The 26,141-nt window shown below is 40.1% G+C and overlaps 1 protein-coding gene across 1 annotated transcript in view; it reads left to right on the top strand.

Annotated features, from left to right (window-relative positions):
- The window catches only part of NOTCH2 (notch receptor 2), an 85,976-nt gene that overhangs the window by 36,686 nt on the left and 23,149 nt on the right, over window positions 1-26,141 (top strand). The window contains exons 6-18 of the mRNA XM_071565402.1: window positions 5,932-6,165; window positions 6,974-7,129; window positions 8,255-8,443; window positions 9,557-9,670; window positions 10,820-10,933; window positions 14,226-14,459; window positions 14,967-15,077; window positions 16,720-16,912; window positions 18,230-18,375; window positions 18,870-18,989; window positions 19,100-19,252; window positions 22,083-22,311; window positions 24,644-24,845. Coding sequence (XP_071421503.1) covers window positions 5,932-6,165; window positions 6,974-7,129; window positions 8,255-8,443; window positions 9,557-9,670; window positions 10,820-10,933; window positions 14,226-14,459; window positions 14,967-15,077; window positions 16,720-16,912; window positions 18,230-18,375; window positions 18,870-18,989; window positions 19,100-19,252; window positions 22,083-22,311; window positions 24,644-24,845 — 2,195 coding nt within the window. The remainder of the gene's footprint in view (window positions 1-5,931; window positions 6,166-6,973; window positions 7,130-8,254; window positions 8,444-9,556; window positions 9,671-10,819; window positions 10,934-14,225; window positions 14,460-14,966; window positions 15,078-16,719; window positions 16,913-18,229; window positions 18,376-18,869; window positions 18,990-19,099; window positions 19,253-22,082; window positions 22,312-24,643; window positions 24,846-26,141) is intronic.

Raw genomic sequence — 26,141 nt, 5'->3', positions numbered from 1 at the left:
CTTTTGAGTCCACTGTTGTGGTGGTGGTTATTTTGAGAGAAATGGGACATTGTTGTCTCCTCCCAGCTCAGTTTTCCAGGAACTGATTTTTTCAAGGCATATGAAGGTATTTTCACCCTTTGTCCTACTAAATGTTTTTAGTGATTAGATTGCATTAGATCTACTCTCAGGAGCTTTAGCCTCTGGTACTCCAGCTGTGCATCAGCAGGCTTTCCTGCTGGATAGTTAAGAGGCCAAGAGAACTTTTTCCTTAATGGAAAGTCTGTTCTGCCAAAGATGAAGGCCTCTGATTGAACTGACTGAAGGTCCTACATTCAGCTGCAGGATGGAATTGGGGTTTATGTAAACCCTCTATGGTTTGGTAGGGTCAGCTTTTGTACATGTCTGGTGCTGCTCCCCAGGGTGACTGGTTTGGTTTCTTGTTTGCTCAAGCTAATGTTCCTCTCTTTCAGTGTAGGATTGTACTCATTTTGTGTGCTGCCTTACCTGTATAAATCAGGTTTTATTATTTTTTTTAACATAAAGACCTGTATGAGATGAGGCTGGCTGTTTCTTGTCAATGAGATCTAGTACAACTGCTTGAGGGACCTTGAGCCACTGCATCGTGTGTCTGCCTAAAGAGAAGCTCTTGGAGTTCCTATCCAGTTCCTGAGGGTCTGAAAATGGGAGCAATCAAAGCAGCAAACATGTCTGACTTAGGCCATATAGCCTTTTTTTTGGGGGGGGGAAATATGCAGGAAGTAACTTAGTTTCATAGTGGGCAAAAAGTGCTAAGAGTTGAAGGCTGTTCCCTTTTTCTACTTCTAGTTTTCAATTTTGAAATACCACATGGACTGGCTGTTTACTTTGTACAAGGTCACTTAGAACCTGAGTTGGCATTTTACTGATTTCCCAGGCTCTGCAAATATCAAGGTCAGGTTAGGTTTTTATTAGCTTCTTGGAGTAATTTTTTTCCTTTCTTGTTGTCTTTTATGTGTTTGTTTCTACATTTCCATTAAAATGTGGTACAGTTAGTGTATTGCACTTGCCTTCACTAGTTCACCCTGTATTTACTGTATTTCATTTAGAAATGTAATGGAAACTAGCAAGAGCACAGGAAAATAAGTACCTACAGAAATCTGCAGCTAGAGGAATTAACATTCAGCTGAAGTGCTTGTGGCATTCAGAAGTCACGAAGATGTGTATTACACTATACAATTCATAATGGACTTTGCACTGGGAAGTTGAATTTCAGTTCTGTGAATAAAAGACTTGATTCTGCCTAAAACTCTTAACAAGCAGAAAACCAGCTTACCAACTATGTGGCTACAAGTTAATATACTTGGTTTTTGTTAAAAAGCAGCATGCCATAAGTAGATTATTCTGGAGATCTTTGGTCCATTTTATTTTAAATCTAACTAACCTGGCAGAGAGGAGTATTCATTGAGAAGTTTCAGAATTACATCCTGGTTTATGTCCAACACTGAAAGAGATTTCTGTCTCTGCCATAAAAAGACATTTTGGAAGTCCAGACATTATGTTGAAGACATAGGTCATTAACAACAGAACTGTCAAATATTTTCTTTGCAGCACCTGCCCAAAATAGTAATCCATTTCTCTCATTTGAAGCAACTACTGAGGGCAAATCAGCCCTTTTAGGAGGATGAAACTTTGTGGCCATTCCAAAAACCTGTGTTGAAAAATTACGATATTGACCACTGATCTTATGCTGTTAACACCTAAAGATTCAAGAACACCATATAAGCAACCATAACTTACCTGAAAACCCAAACCTCACCAAACCACACAACCTGAAAACCCTTTTGTGTTTTTCTTTGAGGACTGTGGGCCATGGAACACACATCCAAACCACTCAAGCCCCACTTCAGCAATAATAAGAGTTCAAGCATTTTCTGCCAATTCACCAGCTCCGGTTAAGAAATGTGACCCTCTTGGACTTTAATCTGGGCTTTGTACTATTTAAAAAAATTGTTCTGAAATCTTTCAAAATACTTTTGCCCTTACATTACATGATGATGATGAGCCTGAGTATTATACATTTGTTAATGTAGTTAGATTGATATGCTGTACTTGCCTTATGTTCCTTTTAGTTCATATGTTTTTGCCCAGAAGTTGAGTCTTTATTTCAGTTATAGCTTCAATTAAGAACAAGATCTTTTCATTAAAATGCTCGATAGTAAAATACAGTAGTTAATTGCTCATTTATGCCTCAATGTATTGAACTGAATTTCCTTTGTTTTTAAAACAAACTGCATTAAGCTGGAGCTTTGTTTGATTCCTATTCATAATTAAACATAAATACGATTGTGATCTGGTATCTGCAAAAGGAGTGTTAGAAATCAGAGAAGCTAAGTGAGAATCAGATTTGAGGAGCTCAGATGTGGTATGTTTTTTAAATACAATTGAATTACTTGAAGTTTAAGCTCTGCTTTTTTGTGGAGACATTGATAGACCTTTAAGAGGTTGTTTTAGTTTAGGGCTTCAGAAATATGGAATGGCTTAGGGCACAGGGTTATTGCAAGGACAGTAGTGATGTCACTTGGTACTATCCTTTCTAGAAGTGAAGTGTAAGTACTGGTTAAAAACAATACTAAAAAAAGTCCTAAGTGTTGATATTACTAGTGACACTTGGAATGGGAAGTCAGAAACAAACCCTGATAGTTTATATGATGGAGTAGTTTGCCCATCTTTGCTTTAAGAAAACCCAAAAAGCCAAAACCCACACACACCCACACTCAGTCACCTTCCCCAAAGTCCACAAAAGGTTATGTTTCAGGAGTTCTATTCAGCCAGTCACAAGGCAAGTGATTTTTTTGAGAGGCATTACAGTCTGGAGTGATGTGGTAACTTCAGCACCGAAACCCTCTTCATGCTTTAGTGGCAGCAGTTTGAATTGGCCGCGGCCAAAAGGAGGATGTAGAGCCTGCGAGGGTGCCAATGGCTGTGCTATGGATGAGTGTTCCTCAGAGAGTGTGTCCTTTGATCTGGGTTGGGCCCCCTCCAAGAAAAGAAGGAAAATCACTTTTATAATAAGCAAATAATGTCTTGATTTCTTTTTTCCAAGAGGAAGTCAGTTGTGTGGCGTTGCGAGATACGTGTGACTGTGAGGGGCCGACCCCGGCCAACCGGCTCTTTTCAGTCTGGCCACTGATAAGCCAACACTGAAAGCTCATGAACAAACCACTTCTAGTATGACAAATGCACAGTTTGTTTTTTCATTATGCAGAGAGGTGTTTTACAGATAATGATAGCAACTGTTAGGTTTTTCCCCCAGCTGTTTCACAAAGCAAACCGGAAACTGAAGAATAATTCTGAAAACTCTATTGTAATCGTTATTACTGTTAAAATTTTGTTATGGTTTTTCAAGTGATAGAATTCTTGTTTTGAAGTAATCCTCCTGCTGAAAGGAACATATGCACAGAACACAATCAGTTGTGCAACTAATTTTTTTAATAATAATCATATTTTTTTGCTACCAAGTGAAAAAAACCCAGTTCTTGCAGGATCATAGGCTGATTTATTTAAGTACTTTGAAAACAAGGGGAATCACAACATGAATATAGTAGGTGGAGATGGTTAAGACTGAACATTTTTAGACTCCTGCCAATCATAAATGCTTGTTCTGTGCATTGGAAGAAGGTGTGCATGTGTGCTTTTGCATCATTATTTCTGGTCCATTGATTAACAAGGTGACTTAAGCAACATCTAATAATTATTTTTAAATTGGCAAACCTCAGTAGATTGGGAAGATTGTCCCAGTCAGGGAAGATCCATGACCTGCTCTTGAATTTATTTGTGGAACATGGGGGAAATTCTAGGCAAATACAAGTGTGCAGTTGATAGAGCAGCTGGAGAGGAGAAGTGTGAGAATCTTGGCAGCAGCACACTTACTAAGGAGCCTTGACCCAAATAATGGAAAGCTGCTGCAAGCTGGTGAGGGAGGTGATGGTGTCAGCTGAAGAAGGGAGAAGGTCATCAAACAAATTAAATCTCGCTGTCTCATAAAGGGCTATCTTCTGGTGCTTTGTATCAATGTTTTTGAAAGGGTGGTAAAAGCAAATTATTAACAAGTGTGAAGGAAAAAAACCAAACTTTCAGTGCTAGAGAGTTCTCAATGTGACTGAAAGCAGAAAAATAGTTTATCAAGCAGAAGGTTGTTGACTGTGACCATATTCTGTGGTTGCACATGTGCACCCATATGCCAGCCTGGGAAGAAATGAGCTGGGGCTTAGCCACTGGGTTTTATCTGTTCATTAGATTTTCTCTGTCCAAGAAACTCAGAATAAGAATGAATGATTTGAAATTTCAGCTAAACGACTTTGGCTTAAAAGTAAACTACACAACTTTAATCGGTGTTGTAGTTTGGGATTATTATGTAAATTCTCTCCCCTGCCACTTAACTGCCCAGGCCAGCGGTTAACAAAAGAAGCAGTTAACTGTTGATCGCTGGGGTGGGGGCAGGTTTGTCTCTTTTGGGTTTTTTTTTTGGATATTCTCCCCAGTCTTGGCTCGGCGGAACGGGGGAGTGGGGGCTCCAAGGAGGCAGGCTGCCCTGCTGGTTACTGCTGGGGTTTTTCTGGCTGTCTTGCCGCTGCCTACTTCGGACTACTTTTCGTGCCGCGCTGCTGCTGCTGCCTGCCTTGGATTTGCTGCTGGTTGCTCGTACCTTTCTGCTTCTTGGACGGGGAACACAGGGGGAAGAGACTGAGTCCATCTGAAAGCTCACTGCTCGTTTGTCTCGCTGGAGAGGGACTGAAACTCACTCTGCAGCCAGCCGGGCTGTAACAAGGACACTTAAGTATAACCTTTTCTCCCGGAGGAAAACCTGCTGGGTTTTGTTGTTGTTTTGGTTTTTTTTTTCTCTTGTGGTGCTGGGGAAGTGGGTTGCACTAGTCTGTTTACATATATATATATATATATATCAGTTATCCTTCTTGTATTAAAATTCCTTTTCTTAAATTTGATAAAAAGTGGTGTGATTATCGTGGAGGAGGCCCCTCCCCTGCTTGTGGGTAAAACATTTTGGTTTTTTTCCCCTCAAACCGAGACAATCGGGAAGGTGAATAACTGTTGAAACAAAATATTGATGCAAGTGGTAGGTTCTCTGGATTTTGCTGTCAAAGGAAGATGGATTTGGGCAAACAAATACTTCAGTAAATGTGAATTGCAGAGCTTTCTATAAATGTGACTGTAAAATTCAGTATCCCTTGAAAATTATTTCATACTTAGTGGTCCATTGGTCCTTTTCCTTAATTCTCCCTGAGAGTGTATGTTCATTTTCTTCTCTCTGATATATCCAGTCATAAAAACATTTTTAGACTAAATATTTTGTTTCTGAAAAAAAGAAGATGAAAAACCTCTGAACAACCAAGAAACCCCCAAGTATTTGTGATTGTCTCTAAACTACGTGGGGGAAGGAAATTGAGTATTTTAGGTAGAAGAGTCTCAAGAATCCTATTCTTCCTTATCAAGTAATCTTCATTGCATAATTACGTACAAAAAAATTAAGTTCTCCTGATGAGTTACTTTGCTGCTGGTCTGCTGGCAGTACTTGGCAAAGATTTTATTGTGGGACCATCTTCCCTCTTAGTCCCCGTGGCTGCTCTGCAGGCAGACCTGCATTCTTTCTGCTTCTCACCTCCTTGCAGATGTATCTTCCTACAGTGCAGACTGCCTGCTGGCTCTCAAACTGTGCCTTTTTAAAGTTATTTGCAGTTCAGCTTCTATCTTGGAGTGATTTAGGGATGCTAGTTGCCTTTGCCTAGTTTGACGACAGCGTTGTTGGAAGTCCTTGAGCTTGAATGTACTGGAATTAAGAAGTGTCAATCAAGCTGGACTACAGCGTTTCCCTTGGTTATGTTTTCTGTGCAAGAATCTCCTTGGGTCTGAGTGTCTGAACTGTTACTAAACTTGTTTGTGTCTATCCACTAGGCCAGTTCTGCACTGAAGATGTGGATGAATGCCAGCTCCAACCCAATGCCTGTCAGAACGGGGGCACCTGCACCAACCACAATGGGGGCTATGCCTGTGTGTGTGTCAATGGCTGGAGTGGGGACGACTGCAGCAAGAACATTGACGATTGCTTCACTGCCTCCTGTGCCAATGGATCCACCTGCATTGACAGAGTGGCTTCTTTTTCGTGCATCTGTCCAGAGGGAAAGGCAGGTAAGGATGGAAAAGTTGCATAAATCTGGCACTTAACTTCCTGAAGTTTATGCGTTTGTTTAAAGTGCTCTGTTTATTTTCACACTTTGTGACCAAACCAGGAAGAACAAAATGCAACATGCACTGTCCATGAGCAGAGGTCTGTTAAACCCCTGTAGCCTGGGACAAAGAAGTATTTGTCTTAGGCTGGAGGACAAACTTATTAGAGTTTAGATTGCAAGGAAAGCAGATCTTCTAGTCTTTAGCAGAACCTGTATTTGCCTGAAAAGTTATGCATGAGGGTGACTTGCTTTGTGCCACTTATGTTAATTGTACGAGTCTGAAACCCTAATTTAAATATCTGTGTGTGAGGGTGTAGGCATCTTCACTGGTGTGGTGGAAAATTTGCTGGTTTAGGTTATGTAAAAATATGTCTCCTAACTACTGCCTTGGAATACAAGTGATCAGCATATCTGAATTAAAAAAGTGAGGTACACCTGTGTTTCCTGCTGTCAGAAAAATTATCATGCTTGTTAGAGGGAAGAGTTAGTTAACTGCTCCAAGGAAGAGGTTTTAGTAATGGTCAGCCACTTTGCTTCCCCAGAAGTACTGGGTACACCTTTAAAGTCACAGAATCTGTGTTTAAATATAATGTTCTGTAAGTGTGTGGTAAAATCCCCATGGTAGTCTATAGGTTGAAGCCTGTAAGATACTGCTTAAACCTCTGTCTGTGAATCTCTGAAATATCAAGACAGGGAATATGACTATATAACATACAGTCTGATTGCTGTATCTCACTTTTTTAATAAAATCTCGGATACTTCTCTAGGTCTCCTGTGCCACTTGGATGATGCCTGTGTTAGCAATCCATGCCAGAAAGGTGCTCTCTGTGACACCAATCCTGTGAATGGACACTATATCTGCACCTGTCCTCAAGGCCATAAGGGAGCAGACTGCACTGAGGATGTGGATGAATGTGCAATGGGTGAGTTTATTTGCTCTCTGTTGGTGCATGGACAGGGAATTGGGTTGTTTGCTTTATATGAACTAACAGGGCCAAGAAGACACATTTTTGTCATAGCTTCTCGACATAAATGTGACTCCTTTCCTGCTATCCACCTTCCATTTCTGTATCTTTAGGTGAGTTTTAAATCTTGTGTGGGACTTAAGGCAGAGGGCTGAGTCAGAATAGTTGTCCATATTTGAACTGTTAGCCTCTGGAATATGAAAAGCAATGAGATGCTTAACCATTCTTCATCGTGCAAGAGGGCTTTAGCATTGTGAGAGGAGTGCATGCAAACAGATGTGATAATTAAGCTGTCCCTCAGAACTGCAGGGTACAATGAAAGTACAGCAGTTCATACGGGAGCTGTTGCAGCCATGGCCTCGGTAAAAATATATCAGGGCTGTTTGACAGTCAGAATATGGCTGGATCTTTTGACTGCCTTCCAAGGCTGGTGACCACGTGGGCTTTTAAAGCTGCAGTTCTCTGATGGCATGCTGTTGTGTTGTTTTGAGGATTAACTGGACTCTAAGAGACTGACTTACCGTTTTGTGAGTGCTCGTTCATGCTTCTAGAGTGTGATGCGTGAAGGTAATACCTAACCAGCACTCATGGAAGTGCTTGAAAGAAGCACTTCTTTGAGTTTTATTCCTCAGTCTGCCTTGGACAAGACTGCAGGTTGCTTTTAGTTTATTTTTTTGAAAACATGCAATGGACAAATTTATTGGTTTTGTGGCTGTGACGGCATCTTTTTAGACTTGGGAGTAAATGTAAAAGATGATCTAGAGGTAAGGCCTTGAAAATATCATTAATTCTCTAATTCCTGCTAGCTGATACTCTCCTCTTAAGAGCTGTTTTTAGTAATATGGGCCAGAGTTGCTCCTTTGGTCCATTGGTAGTGACAGGAATCCTTCTGGTGAGCAAGTAACTAGCACATGTTTTCTTCAGTCACAGTAACCTTTTCCTAGGAGGATGAACAGTCTTTCCCCAGTATTACTTGCCATAATGGAATGACCACTGGAAAAGACCATGACTAATAAAGAATGCTGTGGCTTTCCTGCTCTGAGGAGATGTTTTGACACACACATGTGTGTATTTTTCATGCAGCAAACAGCAATCCGTGTGAACATGCTGGAAAATGCGTCAACACAGAAGGCTCTTTCCACTGTGAGTGTTTGAAGGGCTACACAGGACCTCGCTGTGAAATGGACATCAATGAGTGCCACTCAAATCCGTGCCAAAACGATGCCACCTGCCTGGATAAAATTGGAGGATTTACATGTCTCTGTATGCCAGGTGAGGGGAGTTTCTGACAAAAGTGGGCTCCCAGAAAAAGAAGAAACGAGAAGGCAGAGCACAGGAAGGGCTGTCAGCTCTGCTCTGCTGAGGTGGAACACAAAGCTGCAAAGGGGTGAGGCTAAATGAAACAGTGAGAGAGCTTGCTGTGGCAGCACCAGCCAGGAGGACTTGGCATTTGTGTGTGGGAGGGAGAAAGCAATTAGAGGACTGAGAAAGAAACCAATCTCTACATCAGTAAAGGAAGTTAGCTTTCTGAACTGGAGTATATGAGAACATATTTGTTACTCTACCTAGTTAAGTGCATGTGCAGAAACTTACATTTGTGAAAGCATAGCAGGTGCAAACTTGAAAAGAGTGACAATAGTGTTTGGGTTATTACTTTGCTTAAAATACCCCAAATGATGCAAGCTCCCAGTGATCTGAGGAAATAACTGTAATAAAAGTTACTTGATTGAAATCATTCTTGTAAAATTTGTATGGCCAGCATACCAGTGACCAATGCAGTCTGCTATTCTGGTCTCTGATAGAAAGTGGTTAAAAAAGAAAAGAATACAAGTTGCACAGTCTTATAAAGTACAATGAAAAATTGTGACCCCTGCAGGTGATCAGCTGATACCATGACAACTACAAAGAGTTTATATTAATATATGACTTACCTTGAAAGGTGGAACTCTAGTTACAAGTATTTCACCCTTCTTAATGTTTTTCTTGTACTCTGCCATTAGCTAATAACTCTTTAGCTAAAATTATCTGCTGCATTTGGGTTTTTTTCTTTTATTATTGATATATATTATTGCTATCTTTCAAAGTATTAAAACCTAGCACCTTCTCATTAAGTGGAAGAAAATGTTAGATATGAATTCAGCACAAACTTCTGTTGCCACTGATTAGGTGAACATCTTCAGCAATGGTGAAAAATACACTTCAACATCTTTTTAACCTCTAGTGCAATAATTTAACCTCTGGTGCATATTTTACCTCATAGGTTCTGTCCAAACTGCAAATTGCAATGAAACTAGGGTTAGACTTTCAACACTGGTATAAGAAGTACTTTCAAGGGTCCTTTCTAAGGCTTTCAGTCACTTCTTATTTATTTTCATTTTTTAACAGGTTTTAAAGGTGTTCACTGTGAAGAAGATATTGATGAGTGTCTAAGTAATCCCTGTGTGAACAATGGAGAGTGTCTTGATAAAGTCAACCGCTTCCTCTGTGTCTGTCCTCCTGGTAAGTCACCTCTGGAAGCTTTTCCTGCTTCACCTGAGCAAGAATTGCACAGATGTTGTGGGTGATATGTTTCTTGTGCGTTTCTGTTGTCTTAGGGCAGCAGCATCTGTTTCAGTGAGTTGCAATCGCTGGTAAATAAGAATAGTGCTGTATTGGTTTCAGTGATACTGTGTTTGTTATTGGATAAGTGTTGACAAACATACAGCTGGACACTCATCTAAAAGGATAGTTGGCAACATGAACTTCTGTTATTGTGGAAACCACAGTGATATTCTCAGCACATTTTAAAGATCAGACAGTCTGCATGATTTCTGTGGTGTTCTGAGGTTTTTAGGCAGAAGCTGGTTTTGCGTTAATGTCGTTTATGCTGCTTGGATGAGGAGGGAGTGAATTGGGCTCTGCAAGAAAAGGAAAATTGCTGAGCTTGAGGCATCAGTGTTGGCTGTAGGGTGAACATCACTTGTTTTCTTGATGGCTTGCAAGAAGTTTTGAGTTCAGAATATACATGACAAAAGCTTGTTCAACATCCCTTCTTACTGACTAATGATGTCCTGGCTCCTCCTTGGGTTCCTTCCTCCAAGAAGCATTCCTGAAGTTTTTAATTTTTTTCTTGAAGTGCCTAAGAGTGTGCATCATCTGACATAACCTGTCGATACTTCATTAACTAATTCAAGAAGTGTATTGAAAGTTCCAGTGCTATATTGTACCACATTCCATATATCTGTAGTAATTCTGGTCTGAGGGCTCTAGTGATGTATGCACTTGTTTTATTTTTAGCTACTTGCTTTGATTACCAGAAGGTTGTTGCTGGGCTCTCTGTTTTACAGACAGGCATACTGTCCAGTGGTGGACACCACTTATGCTTCATCTGCTTTATTTCTGTTTGACTTGGCTGTCTCAGTTTTCCAAATGGGGCTCCTTTGACCTGGGAGACAGAAACTGTGTTTTGGACGAAGTGGTTTGGACGAGGAACCCCAATGCACCAGGGTGTGGTGTGTGTGCTTAATGATGCAATTGAATTTAGATTTGCTGAGCTTATATTTGGGTGGTTTTAAGGATTAGCTAACAAATAATTCCTGACAGTGCATCTCTCTAGATGAGCTACTTCAAATGACTTCCTGGATTTTCTTCTTCTTTTCTGCCTTTCAGGGTTCAGCGGTGCTGTGTGTCAGATTGATATAGATGATTGCTCCAGCACGCCGTGTCTCAATGGAGCCAAATGCATCGACCATCCCAATGGCTATGAGTGCCAGTGTGCCACAGGTTAGTCTTGTGTTCACAGCCCCTGGACTGGAGATCACGTGTAACCTAAATACATAAAGGGGTGGCCAAAGTGTCAGCACTTTTTCTTTCTTTCCTTGAAATACTGGTTGTTTGTTGTGAAGCTTTGTCTACTCCTTTGCACAAGTATTTAAGTACAGAAAGCTTTTTACTTGTGATAATGAAGTTCACAATTGAAGGGAGTTCTGGCCTTCCTCTTTCAGCCTCCCCTTTTGCTTGCTAGAAGATGACTACTTCTTCTGTATTAACTATGGAATCCTCATAAGGAAAAACAGCAGTGTGAAACCTTTTATCTGTGATCTCTTTCTTCCAAGCCAGATTATATAGTATACAGTTGAAGAACAAGAGATGTTCAGAGCAGTGCTACTGTGTATTCTGATTTCTGTTACATCAGGGTATTTTACGTGGAAAGAGGAAGATTGAAATGCAGTAACAGTTTTGACCACTGGAATAAATATCACACAGTAGCTGCCTGCCAGAGTGTAGCTAAAATGGTTTGTCAAATATCACGCAGAAATTTTGAGAGAGCTGTGGATGGAACTCAGGTGGTTTTCTTTGAATACCTTTACAGCCTTGTTAATTACATGTTTAGAAGCATCAGGTTTAATTATAGGATTTTCTTACCTTCGGACCTCCGGGGGTGATGTAGATATATTTTTATCTTAATTTTTACATCTGCTCAAATGAGAGGGTTCAGAGTTTTTATACTGTAGTTCTCAATAAGGAACTACCTTTGGTTGCTTTCAGTTAATGGTGCCTGATACATTGCTTGTGATACAGAGTCAGACTTGAAATGCCTTGGCTTTAGCTCTTCCTTTGGGGAAGAAGCTGAACAACTCCTGGAGCTACCTGTATCCCAGAAATGTGCTGTTAGATTGGATAGATTTATGTACAATTCTTCTCATTCTGAATCATTCCAATAATCAAATTGTTAGGGCAAATTTGAATTTGCTAATGTATTCTGCACTGTACAGAATGTAGCAGAAATTAGCCCAAAAATAGCCTCTCTTTTCAGACCCACACAGGCACACACACTCACTCCACCATTCCCAAAGTGCCTGAAGAAGCACTGAATTTTTTGGAAGGAAGAGAATGCAATAGCTCTGATCAGGAGAGCAATAATTATTGTGGTCAGACTTTTCCTTTTGGTTATAGATGTGACAGACTTAAGATTATACTTGCAAAAAGAAGGAAAAGGTCAAATCTTCCCCAAACTTGGAAAATATCTGAGAAAGTCTCTCTCAAGCTGATGTATGGTTGGGTTGCTTTCATTCACCGAGAATGCAGAGCTTATCAGACCTAGGAGAGTTTTGAATTGTGTAGTGGAGGACAATGTGGAGAGATGTGCCTTGAAAAGCAGTTCTGGATTTGGCACTAAAACTGCTTAAACCAAGTCAGTACAGAAATTCTAGATTTTCCATATGAGGAGGGAAGACAACTGCTTCCATGAAGGCAAATGATATATGGAGCAGTTTTGAGGAACAGGTTGAAAGTAACTAAATGCTTGTTCCTGAAGCAGCAGCTCTTAGTAAAATCCTTGGTTAAGTCTTTGACTGAAAATGGAAGAGGGACTCTGTACTAGGGCTTTTTTCCATCCTGTCTGAGGAATTCTTATGTTCTATATTCAAGTGTTTTTTCCTAGTCTAACTCTTGTGTCTGCAGAGAGGGAAATGGTATCTCGGTAAGGTATGTTCAGTTAAGAGATCCAGAAATATACCTGATCTGGAAGTGGTTCAGTTGAGCTACAATAGGAGACAAGGTAATAATTTTTTAATCAATGTATGCTAAGTATTATATTTAATGTTGACAGCCTTCTATAAGACTGAAATGCGGAATTCATCATTGGGGCAGGTCAGTTACTGGAAAATGATGTTTGAGTATGTTCTTGCTCTATTAATCTCATAATACGAGTGATATGTGTTCCCTGAATGGTAATTGCCAGCTGCCGACATGATTGAAAACTGCAAAATGTTTGGCCAAATGCTGTACAGATAGCTCTATTTACTGCTTGCTTTTTGTCTTTTCTTTCCCTTCTGGCATTATTCCACTTCTCCTTCCCAGTGGTAGATCATGACTTTTCTTTTCTTGAGTTGTCTTAGGTCTTTCCTCTTTTATTTTCTCTGCCCTCTTTTTTTTTTCCCTTGCCACCGTTTCTCCCTTTATGGGTTTGTTTTTCCTCCTTCCCTAACATCTTTTTATATCCATTTCTCTAACTACCTTCCCTTCCCTCTCCCTACCTACTTCCACACCCATTCATCCATGCATACGTTCGCAGAACTTGGAAATGTTAGCCGTCACCTGGTATGTTTGACCACAGAAATAACCACAAACCTGTATGAAAAATGGGGAGCTTCTTATCCACTTATAATACTCAGGTGAGAATCACTCTTCAGCTGTTGAAATTCCCTGCAGCGTGGTTTGTATCAGTCTTCAGTTGGTGTCTTGAAATTTGAGGTTCTACCTTCCTAATCTTCAGCTGCTGGAAGGTAGCACAAGCTGTTGGTGCAAAACATCAGCTCTGAAAACCATTTATTTAAATTGTCTCTGTTTCATATAGCTCTGCTCCATCATGGAAAACAGGGCATTTGCTGCTCTACCTTCCTGAAACTGTTGTTTTTAGCCCTTTTTGTGAATAGATTCTGTCCTTTTGCTCAGGATGTTTCCCAGCTGAAGCAGAATGAAACAGGCCAGATTGCTGCTTGTTTCATTGCTCCTAACTGAAGAGGTTGCATGCAGCCCCTGAAAGATTTGCAGTTGGTACTTGGTTGCAGTTACTGACAGGTGTCCCAATGAGAGGGCAAAGAAACTTTTTTATAAGCAGAGCTGCAGAAGCTTTGAGGTGAGCCAAGGGAGTTCCCTTGGGAAGGCTTCAGCAGTATCTTCATTCTAACAGGTCCAACTCCCTCTGTCCCCCTCTTTATTGTGGAGAGGAAATAATGACAGGAGCCTACCTTTAGATAGTTTATACTGATCCAAGTAAATACTTCTCATGGAGATTTACACGTTTCCTGTGATGGCTACTGTTCCAAATAAACTGAAGGTGACCACTTCCAATACCAGGATTCTCCATGCATGGTGTTGTTTTGTAATGCTGTGAACAGTGGAGTGTGTTGTTTTCCAGGGCTGGAAATGCAGTTGAGGTGCCCAGTTACCCTTTGTGCTCTCTGCCACTTTACTGATTCTTAATATGATTCTTTCTATATCTGCATTATATTCACTGCAGCATCATACCAGTTAACTCCTTACTTACTCCTGGTCATCGTTTTTCCTTTAGGTTTTACTGGCCTTCTGTGTGAAGAGAACATCAACAACTGTGATCCTGATCCGTGCCACCATGGGGAATGTCAGGATGGGATTGATTCATACACGTGTATATGCAATCCTGGCTACATGGGTGCCATATGCAGTGAGCAGATAGACGAGTGCCACAGCAACCCTTGCCTCCACCAAGGGCGCTGCATCGATCTGGTGAATGGCTACCAGTGCAACTGTTTGCTGGGCACTTCAGGTACAGGAAGCACAGGTGGAAGGGATGGATTCTAACAGAATTCAAGCATTTAATTATTTCTTATGTGTGCTCCGGTGTGTGCTAAATTTGCTTGTGGTGTGAGAGTATCATTATCACATTACTTTTCCTTGCTGAATTTTGGTGTGTTTCTGTGAATTGCCTAACTCTCACTGGTACTGCAACTGGCCTTGGAAGAATTTTATTCCTCTTTACTCCAAAAATTGAAGTATGCAAAAAAAATAGCCATAGTTTTCAAAATGGTTTATTCCTTTGCTTAAACCTTTAGTACAAGTTCAGGGTCGCAGTCAGTCAGTGACTCTTGAGTCTCAGGTGACATTCCTTCATGTTGCAGTGTTTCTACATCATCACTTGTTAAAGTTGCCCCAGTGCATGTGTAACTTTCAAACAGGTGGGATCCTTAATTTGGCTTTTACTGGGAAGTAGTTTCATTGCCTTTTTTCTAAGATTTGGCCTCCTTATGTCTCTAACTTTTCTTTTTTCCCCCAGGAGTAAACTGTGAAAATAACTTTGATGACTGTGCAAGTAACCCATGCATCCATGGGGACTGTATTGACGGCATTAATCGCTACAACTGTGCCTGCAAACCCGGATTTACAGGTAATATCAGCTACCCAATAGCTTTGAATTGTTTTGAAGATAGTTATCCAAGTCGCCAGGGAAGCTGTTCTTTGTATACTGACTGCAAGGGATTCAGTTAGTATCTGACTAAGTCCTGCTAATCTTTGAATCTCAGCATCTTACATTACAGCAAGTTCTACCGAGCAGAAAAATGGCCTAATCTGTGCTGTGAAATGCCATTCTTGTTAGGTAATTATGTCCAATTCATGGTTCTTGGTTTTATAACAAATAAACCCATGTGACTTTGGTTTATTATTTACAGCATCTTTCCAGGGACAGAGAGATTATGGACAATATAGAGAGGTGTTTGATTAGACACTACCTTGGGCTTTGACCGTGAACAGTATTTTTCTTTCTGTGAAATCAAAGCATTAACTCAGTGTTCTAATGAGCTACTCTCCACTCTGAAGTCTCCAGAAGAATAACCTGATTTTTTCAGTACTTCTCTTTCATAGAGTGATCTTTTTGTTGTTGTACTGTTTTGTTTTGGTTTTTTTAATAAAATTTCTCTGATACAGTAAAAGCAGTGAAAATATGAGCAGTTAGGAATTTTTGGATCCACGCTTAGAACTGTAAGTCTACATCAGTACTATTTCTGATAACTAAAGCACATCTCAGGACTGTTTATAATGGAGTTGGTGTTTTGAGCCATGTAGGGTAATATGCTTACAAAATAATTTTTGTTAGGCAGTTGGTACTGTTTATAACAGTTTTCTCATCATGTTTGTTGCTGTTTATTACTGAATGATTCTAATTAGAGTAGATCTGAAATGCATTAGAAATAGCACTAAAAGGTTTCATGTGTCTTGTGCTTTTCTTTTGGTGTCTTTCTAAACTTTTGGCACTCCTTCCTTCCTTTGGCTTTGGCGTGGTGGTACTCTTTAGTCCCTAGAACAGGAAGAACTCATGCCTTTCACTCTTCTTTGTTGTTGGCATACTATATTTGTTATCCTGCTGAACTTGTTACTGTTACCATGTTAAAATAATTCACTAAAATGATGAATTGGCATATTCAAGTGTTCAAGCAGCTGGCTTGCGTGGGGTCTTATTACTTTGTCCTTTCCTTATGTTAAAAATACTTTCAATTTACTGCAACATTCACTTTGTTTAGCTTTCCAACCTCACAAGACCTTTTGGTCACTACTTCAAGGATCTTGCAGTCGTAATCAGAGACAGGCAAAACAGGAAATGGTGTTTTTTAGAGCCCCTTTTGCGCAATAAACCACAAGAACTGTATTTACTGCAGACAGTTGGGTAGTATTGGTTGTTCAAAGAGTAGATACTTCAAAGCAGAAGAGCAGGGCTATGGCAAGTGGAGCTCAAGAGGTTTGTTGCAAGCATGATGCAGTTGAGTGATTTTTGCTTTCCTAATCAATGATAACCAGTGATTTTTAGTAGAATTCTGTTGAGATTCTTGAATGGTTTGTAAATACTTGTTGAGTGTAAGTGCTGTTTTCCAGGCACAATAAAGTGCATCTTTCAGAAGTGATTCTCTTGGTTTGAGTTAAAGCAGAGGCATGCAAGCTCTGTCCTGCTGCATTACTTCACTGAGCTGTGTGTCCATGTGTGTTCTTGCAGACAGGCAAAGCAAATACTTAGTAAGTATTGGGTTTTTTCCTAGGCCCACGTTGTAATGTGGACATCGATGAATGCACATCCAGCCCTTGCCACAACGGTGGAACGTGTATAAATGAAGTGAATGGCTTTCGGTGTGTGTGTCCTGAAGGTTACCACCATCCCCACTGCCAGTCACAGGCAGATGGGTGTCTGAGCAACCCCTGTGTGCATGGCAACTGCACTCATATTGCTACTGGGTAAGTACCCATTAAACATACCTGCTGCCTTCTATACTGGTAATTTCTTGCTTTGCCCAGAGTTACATCTTGACTTGAGGTCTCTGATTTTTCTTAGACTGGAACCTGTATTCCTCTGCTGCCCATGACATAATCACAGTAAGGTGTAGACCTTCAGTCACCAGCTGCAGTCTGGTGTTTCAGCATAGATTTTTCTGTCCTGCCTTGTAGTCTTTTCTGGTTTTGCATGGCCTGTACTGTGGACTGCCACCATCTAAAAGGAGGGTTTGGTGACTCAGGACAGTTTGTCCAAGGCTGAGATTTTGTCATCTTTACTCAGCTTTACTTCCGTTGCATGCCTGGGAGAAGAAAGGAAAGCTCTCTCTGGCTATTGTGATGGCAGTAGTTGCTTCTAAATCTTTCCATCCAGGAAGAGCAACTGATTTTGAGAGGCCTAAATCAGGCCTCTTTTTGGTAATGCTAAGTCTGGGAGCAAGGCACCTGTGGTGTCAACAGGTTTGGGAAGGTTTTGTTTGTGAAAGTTCTCGATCATACATGGAATAGCCATGTGTCTCAAGTATCTGTTGTGTCCTGGGAAGTGTTGTCAGCAGTTAGACAAGGAAGTGATTTATTATTGTGGGTAGGTCTGTAGAGAAGGATTCAGCACTTTCCCTGGAGCTGGCAGGAAAGCTGCCTTTATTGCTAATTCAGCCTCTGTATAAGTTTGGGAAACAAATATTTTTGTTCATCTAGTCTGTCATCTGTCACTTGCATTTATATTTATGCCCACATACACCTTACACTGCGTGCCAGATAAAAAGCCACATTTGCAGGACAAGGAGAGAGGACAGTGTGTGTTGTATGGCCTGAGTCCAGGGTGATTCACCAAGTCCTTCGTTCGACGTCATATGGGTGGAGTGTGCTCTACTTCAGATTTTGAAATGTGATGGAGAAGATTGCTCCTGCTCCCAGCCAGCTGTTGTATTAAATCAGTCTAGTTATCTTTGGAACCTATTGTTCCCCTCCGCTTTTTTTTTTAATCTTTTTTTTCTCCCTGTCTTTGTTTGAATATGTTGAGATGGTCTTATCAAAGCAGAAAGATATTTCTGGTCGACTGAGTGCTTTGTGAAAACTGTAACGAAGGGAAGTGTGGTTTTGAGGGAGGGTTTATTTTCTGTATTTTCAAAACTGTACAGATGGGGTAAGCAGTCCAAATGTAACTCAGGGCTCTTCTAAAGAGCGGCCTTCCATTTTTCTCTCTGAAATTAACCTGCAGGAGAAACTGTTAGAGGATTTATTTCAGGAGGCTCTAAAATTGCTGCTGTTTTGCTTTTCAAGGTACAAGTGTGTCTGTGACCCAGGCTGGATAGGAGATTACTGTTCAACAGAAGGGAATGAATGTAAATCAAACCCATGCCAGAATGGAGGAACTTGTGAAGATCTGTTGAATGGATATAGATGTACCTGCAGGAAAGGATTCAAAGGTGAAAATTCAGAGAAAATTTTATCTTTTTCCTTTTCACTTCATTGCACCCTTAATGTAATTTCTTTTCATTGAAGTTCATGGAAATTAGAATCAAGATGGGAAATCAATGACTGTATCAAGTTAAGTTACAGTCAGTTCATATAGACATGATACATTAGTAAAATACTTAGTAAGACCATGTATAAGCCTTGTTTGAAGTCATTAAGAAATGTCCTGTTGGAAGCTTAGCTTAATTTTCTTTGGAAATTACATGAATTCACTGGGAATTGGAGGGGCATTAAAATTACTATGTCTGTTCCCTACACTGAGCCCATGAGAAATGCTCTACTCTCCTTTTTCTTCTGCTGAGATTTTTCCAATATGGCAGTGCTGGCAAAATGTCCACTGCTATGTGGGTTAAATGTGCAAGTTACAATCTCTTTGTTCATTCTCCCAAGAAGCAGCAAGCTCTTAGCAGCATACTGTTCTGTTTTTTCCCCTGCTGCTCTCCAGGTGTGAACTGCCAGGTAGTGGTTTCTCCTTGTTCCCCTAATCCTTGTGAGAACTCGGGAATTTGCCAAGAATCTCCTGACTCTGAAGGCTACACCTGCCAGTGTGCCCCTGGCTGGGAAGGTAACATGGTTGGGGATCATGCTGTGCTTTCAATGCTGAGCAGTGTTGACATTGAGCCTCTTGATCATTTCCTTATGAAGGGTCTTATTTCTGGACTCTCCATGTTTCAGGGGAGAGGTGTACAGTGGATATTGATGAATGTCTCTCCAAGCCTTGCAAAAATCATGCTCTGTGCCATAATATTCAAGGCAGTTACCTGTGTGAATGTCGGCCTGGCTTCACTGGAGTAGACTGTGACAGTAACATCGATGACTGCCTTTCAAGTGAGTATCAGCAAATTGCTCTGTGTTTTCCAGTTTTTCCTGAAAATAATTTTGCTGTCCTTTTAAAAAGTGCTGTTTGATAGATACTGAAAGGTCTTTTATATTCTATTGTCAAAAAACCCCAAACCTCAAACCTCAGCTTTGTGAGACTTGTGTGTTTGAGGCAGTCAAAATCCATCACGTTCAGCTGCTAAAAATGGACTACAGTGTTCTAACTGATAGCAGTTCTTGTTCCCAGATCCTTAACTTGAAAAGGTCCTTAGAGTTTTACATACTTTAATAAGAAGGACTGTTAAATGAAGAATTTCATTTGCCTGAAATTTTAATACATCAAGCTGAAGTACCACTGCAGGGCTTGCCTGTATTTCAATGTTAACCTTGATTGAGATGAGGTGGGAATCTGGAGTACGGCAGTCTTTCCTGAAATGTCTCTGTCTGATATTAATTGTCTCCAAAGATTGGGTCCTGTTGCAGTTCCAGTTAATCCATATTTGAAAATTAAGCAGCAGAAAGGCGGGCTTTTTCAGAATAGGTGTCAGTTGCAGGGGCGTAGCTCATACACTGATGAGTGTTGAAATGGGTTAAATTGTGAGAAAACAAGTGTTACTTTCATGCCCTTGACGCTGCTGTTTACAAGGGAAACCAAATACATAGTAGCTTCTTTTGCTTGCTGGGCATATTCTGTATCATGATCAGATAAAATCAAGGACTCCTGAGAAGTGTCATGTATTTAAAAGTTCATCTGTTACTATTTGAAAAGTGCTTTTTTAAACCTTGGAGGAGTTCACAACATTGGAATTTTTTGATGGGCTGGTTCTTTTAAAAAAACCCAACCAAACTAAACAAACAAAAAACCCCAAACAACCACCCCAAAACCGAAAAACTAACCCCCTATTTTTCACTAGATTAGCTTAAAACTAAACTGAAGTCTAAAAGACTTCAGATATGAAAATACTTTAGATATGAATTTAGCAAGTTGTGGTTTACACTGGAAAAAAAAAGTAAATTTGTGACTGCTATAGAGAGAGATCCAAACAAGTCTATTAGCAAAAGTTACCGTGGGAGCCCCTGAAGCAGCATTGCTGAAAGAACCTCTAAGACATCTGGCTTAGCCTGAGCTTTTCATTCCTTCTTTCTGAGCAAACAGGTACAACACAAAAAATGTCACGATGCAGCGACCCAGAGCTTTGCTTACTGAAGCCAAAAGAATTATTGCCTGTCCTGTTATTTTTCATGTGGGTGTCTGAAGATAAAAACGTTTTCAAAGTGTTCCTCTTTCTCTCTGGAACAGCTGGGACATCTCTCTCTTCTTCTAAGTGTTCTGAGAGCTGTGAGATTCACCCTGTGTTGTCTGTTAGGCAGCACACCCATGAGGCTGAAGGAGCATTTCAAATCACTGCCACAGCTGATTTCATTTAGCATAACAAAAACCTTCCATGCCTTGAGCCAAATGTCTTTAATCTATGAAGCAAACAAACCCTCCAACAACAGGAACTTATTGAAAAGTTGATACCCGAGTCTCCTTCTGTCAGTAAATGTGTGGCACAGAGAATTAATGCACGGCTTTTGGCTTCACTCACGCATGGCTGACTGCCACAGACACAACATTTTAGAGCTGCCAGGGGTCTTGCTTTGAATGTGCTTTTTCTCTGCAGTAGTCAAATGACCTTTAAATGGATGCAGGTGTGTCTCATAACACAAATTTTTATCATGTGAGCGTATTTCTCAGTCAATAAATGAGAGCTTTAATTACCTTTCACATTTCTTCATTTCCCAGTGAACATAGTCATCTTGTGCTTATGTTAAACTGCAAATTTTCAGTGGAGTATCTTTGCATTTTCAACTGCATGTTTTTAGTAGTGCTTAAAGATAATCATAACTTTAAAAAAAGGCTTAGTAATCTATTTTTCAACCCCTCTTTTGTCTCTTTTCCCTCCCCCTTCCCAATTTCCCTCTCTGCCTTCATAGACTAGGCTTTTGGTCTGTGGAATGCAGAGTAGAAAAGGAATCTGTCTTCAGGAATGTGGGTCTTAAATCCAAAAGTGGAAGGAGCATAGAAGGAAGAAATTACTGAAGGGTAGAAATCTTTGAGGCAGATTAGTACTTGTGGAAGTAGAAGAATTCTGTAGTAGGGGGTGGCTTAACACCAAAAAGTGGTGCTATGTAAGTAGCAAGAGCATGGTAGGGATAGAGAAAAGGTCAAGAAATGCAGAGGTGAGGGGAATCCAAGGTGATGTATGGTGAGCTTTTCTGCCAACCTTTCCCCAGCCAGTCTTTGATACTGGGAAAAAATCTTAAGTGCTCAGTAATGCATAATTGCTCATATATATATATGCTAATATACACATACACATTGGTTTTGACTGGACTGCTTTCATGCTGAAAATTAAGCACACTAGTTCTCTTGTGTGTTGAGCACTATCTGGAAAAGAGACAATTTGCCGAGTTCTCATGAATAGAACTTTGTAAGGAAGAAGAAACAGTTGCTGTGCTGTTTTTATAGTCTTTATCAGTAGGCATCTGTCAAATAAACAGTTTGGATTTTAAACCAAGAGGCTGTGGGTTTGGCTTCAATGATTTTTGGTAGAACAAATTTCAGCAGTGAAACCTTTAGGCCCTAAAGCTTGGCCTTGATCCCCACCTGCTAGTGAATTTTTTATTAATAATGCTTTGCTGTTATCTATTCCTTAAAGTGGCTTAGAAAAATTTGTCAGTAGTCTGTCACACTGTGGGCTGTATGATCCCTTTGTTTTTTTCTAAAAGCAGCTACTCTAGGCCTGGCCTCTCACTGTTACATTTTTTCGCACTCACTGTGATGCTTCTATCTCAGATCCCTGCCAAAATGGAGCTTCATGTGTGGATGGGATAAACTCCTTCTCGTGCATCTGCCTACCTGGATTTCATGGAGATAAGTGCCAAACAGACACCAATGAATGTCTGAGTGAGCCGTGCAGGAATGGGGGCACGTGCACCCACTATGTCGACAGCTACACCTGCAAGTGCCCGCCTGGGTTTGAGGGAACCAACTGCGAGAACAACATCGATGAATGCACTGAGAGGTGAGGTGACTTCACTGTGCTGAGTCTTCACTTCTGAGTGCTCAGAGCTACTCAGAAGCAGTTTTTAACAATGAGGATTTGTTTTCCTGCCATGTGTCACAGATACACTTATGATTCATGCAAGGAAAGCTTGCTTAGCTGAAAGACAGTTGCCTGTCAGATTTGATCTTCAGTTTCTTCTAATGTTGTTCTAACAACTAGTTAAAAGCTGAGTTCCATTGTAGGACAAATATGATAGTGTTAAAAAAAAGTTAAAACAGTTGTAGGTGCTATCTTATTACAATACAAAATATTTATATTTCTGTAAGACCATTATCATATAGGGAAAGGGAAGGAATGGATTGGTTATGAATGATTACTGTGTTGAGAAATACAAAAGCTACAAAAATAAAAGTGATGGCCAACTCCTAGAAGATTAATCTTAAATTAGTCTTAAGTTGAGATTATTGACAACAAATAGTATGAAGAAGCAACCAGGAGAAACACTGAATCCACAAATTCTGTACTGGAAAGATTTAATCATCAGAGATCTTTTGATACGCACAAATTGGATGTGGTTTAACTGTGTTGAGATAAAACCTGAGATTGTTCTAAACGGAGAGGTGTGGAACTCAGCTGGTCCTTGTGTAAAGGCTTCATGTGGTAGTTTTAAAAGCTCTTTGAGAGTTAACCTTGTGATTCCATCATCTGCCTGCATATTTATTTTGAGCTTTGTTAAGATTGGTGTAAGTAACTTCAGGTTCTCAAATCAAAACAATTTCTAATAAAGCTTGAAATTGTTAAAAAAATAATTAAAAAGTAGTCTGTTCTAGTCTAGTTACAAGGGACAAATTAAGTGCCTAAATGCAAAGTTCTTGGTATTTTCATGTATTTTCTGCATACATAGAAAAGGTCTTTCTTATCTTTCATAAAATTGCATTTGTGGGGGAGGAAATATTTTAATATCATTTTCTTAAGAACAGGATTGTGTCACTGATGAGGGTGTGTTTAATTTGCACAACAGTTGTTTAATCGAGTGAAGTATGCTGGGTGTTTTAGCAAAACGCTTGGCTCTTCCTTGAGGTTCATCCTGTTCTTGTTTTTGTTATCAGTCAGGACAGAAACCAGTCTTGCAGGTATGAATTAAGGATGTAGCAATTTTCAACGCTCTGCCAAGCTAAACCAGTCACACCTTCTCAACCAAAATTACTGAGCTATACTTAAGAGGACCGTGATGGTTGGCTAATTTGAATTTGGTTTAAATAATTCTTCCGTGTCTTGTGTGAGAAGCTGCCTATGAGAGTGTGCCACCTCCTCTTGGAGAGAGCTACCTGGTTTCAGTGAAACACACCAAGTGATTGGTAGTTCCTCTGTCTTCCTTGCTTTGCCATGCATGCAAACAGCAGTTTATGCTCCCTGTAAAACAGAATTCAGCTCACAAGACAGAGGAGCTTCACAGTCAGAATTTAAATACTTAAAACTTGCACTCTTGCATTGGGAGTTCAAGGAGGTGAGTCAATGGCTTCTCTCCTGGAAATACCCTTTGACAGTATACAACACAGATAACAAACATGAATTTGGTTTGTGTGTTTTATCAAACTGATTATCTCGAGTCTGATCTAGGGTAATTCTCAGAGGAGCAGGAGTTTCTTGAGAAGGAAAATGGGGTCAATTTTGCATGAGGCATCACTTCTAGCTTTCCCAGTCACTTTTCCCTAGGACACCTAATCTGGCAGAATTTCTTATGATTAGAAGATTGAGGGGAAGGGGATAATTCCTTTGATCTGAAATCTGCCAGAGCATGTATGAGTAGTTTTACAAATCAGGACTTCAGGTTCTCATGAGAAGAGGAGGTAGAGATTTAGCAACACCAATACTTTCACATAATTTCAATAAAGAACATGCTTGTGTTTTGCATGTTGTACGGACTTTTTCCTTGAGAAAACATACCTCTGACTCCTTTGAAGCTTTTAAGAGAGGCCAGTTGTTTTGTTTCTCATAATTTGTAATACAATTGTAATTTGTAATAAAATTTATCAGTTGAGCAAGCCACATGCAGTACTGTTTGTGGTCACATGGAAGCTGGGAAGATTTCATTAAATAAATTACATCCATCACTAATGACTCATTAAATCCCTGCTTTACTCTCTTTGCCTGCTGAGGTAAAAGACAATGAGGTGGAGGCTGAGCTGGAGTCCCCTTGTATTGCTGGTACCTGATTTATGTGTCTTTAGCAGGAACTTAGCAGTGGTCAGAAGATGCTGTTTATTTTTCTCTCTTATTTCAGTCATATTTATGACTGTGAGCTAATTGCATTTTGTCTCAGCTTACCTTTCTTCTCCCTCTTTTGCAGCTCCTGTTTCAATGGAGGCACTTGTGTGGATGGAATCAATTCTTTTACCTGCCAGTGTCCAGTGGGGTTTACGGGGCCCTTCTGCCTCACAGAAATTAATGAGTGTGATTCCCATCCCTGCCTGAACAGGGGCACTTGCGTGGACAGCCTGGGCACATACCGGTGTATATGTCCCTTGGGTTACACGGGCAAGAACTGTAAGGTGGGTGACGTTTCTTGCTGCCTGTTTTGCACAGGGCACTGTTGTTTGAGCTCTGCAACAGCAGAAGTGACTGTGAAGTATCAAACAAGCAGAGCTCTTATTCTTTCAGTTCTGGTAAGAGGTGTTTGGCCCCTGATGTGCCCCTGTTCAAAACTGGAAATCATAGAATGGAGTGAAAGGGACCTTAAAGGTCATCTATTTCCAACCCTGCTACCACGTGTGCCTGTTTGCAAGGAGGAGAAAAACGTTTAGTTGTTTATGAGGAGAGGTGTTACTGGAGTCCTGTATAAAATAATTCAACTAAATAAGCAGAAAACAAAAAGCAGAATATCAGTCTGATTAGCAGGACTTTGATTTATAACTGGTTCATTTTTTATAGGGAGGTGTAACTAATGAAGGTTGATTGTAGATTATTTTTCTTTTCGTAAGAAGCCAGAAAAATGTTTTGGAGCAGTAAATTACATGATTGTCCTGTTCACAACCTCAATAAAAATCTCTAGCCTTACTTGCACACTTATGTTCAGCCAATTTACTGTTTTCCACAGCTGAGCATGGGAGCTGCAAACCCTGTATACTGTAAATGACTGACTAGTACCTATTAAGAACTCTAAACTTGGCTTATCATAGTGGAAACAGGACGCTGTTTTTCAAATCACAGTCCTTTCTTTTGATTCTATTCTTATCAAAACAGTAAGAATGATTTGAGACTACTTCTACTTTTGGAACAGTAAACATTATATTGGCTTCCTTCACCAGCAGTCTTAAATGCTGCCATTTAAAAAAACAGTGGTGAATTTCTTAAACTACTGGAAAACATGACAATTTTGTAAGAATTTTGCAACTCTCTTTTGTGCCAACATGTCTTTGTAAAGCAGTGTGTGTTGGAAAGAAGCATTTTAGTGGCATTGGGGGAGGTGCTTTTCCACAACTATGTTGCTAGACATTAAATTGTCAGGTCTGCTTCTAGGTATTGCTAATGGAGGAAGTGAATGCAAAGTAATGAAGTGATATAGAAAAGCAACCCCTCTGCTACCCTAATTATGCATTCCAGGCACACCACTTAAACCTCGTTGGGAGAATTAGCATTGAGAGTGATCGTGAAGTACTGTGAAGTTCAGTAGTTCCTCTTCTGTTATGTTTGCTTTGTTTTTACTTGAGAAAAGGATTAATGTTCCTGTCCCCAAATTAAATGTTGTGGATTCTCAGAAAGTCTGCTTTATATTCAGAGAAGCTTGATCATAATGTATTACTCATTTTATACAAGGAATCAGAACTTTCTGAAATTACTACTCAAAG

Source organism: Pithys albifrons, chromosome 10 (assembly GCF_047495875.1).
Source record: "Pithys albifrons albifrons isolate INPA30051 chromosome 10, PitAlb_v1, whole genome shotgun sequence".
Classification (NCBI taxonomy): Eukaryota; Metazoa; Chordata; class Aves; order Passeriformes; family Thamnophilidae; genus Pithys; species Pithys albifrons.
This window is presented reverse-complemented; position numbering and strand designations above follow the sequence as displayed.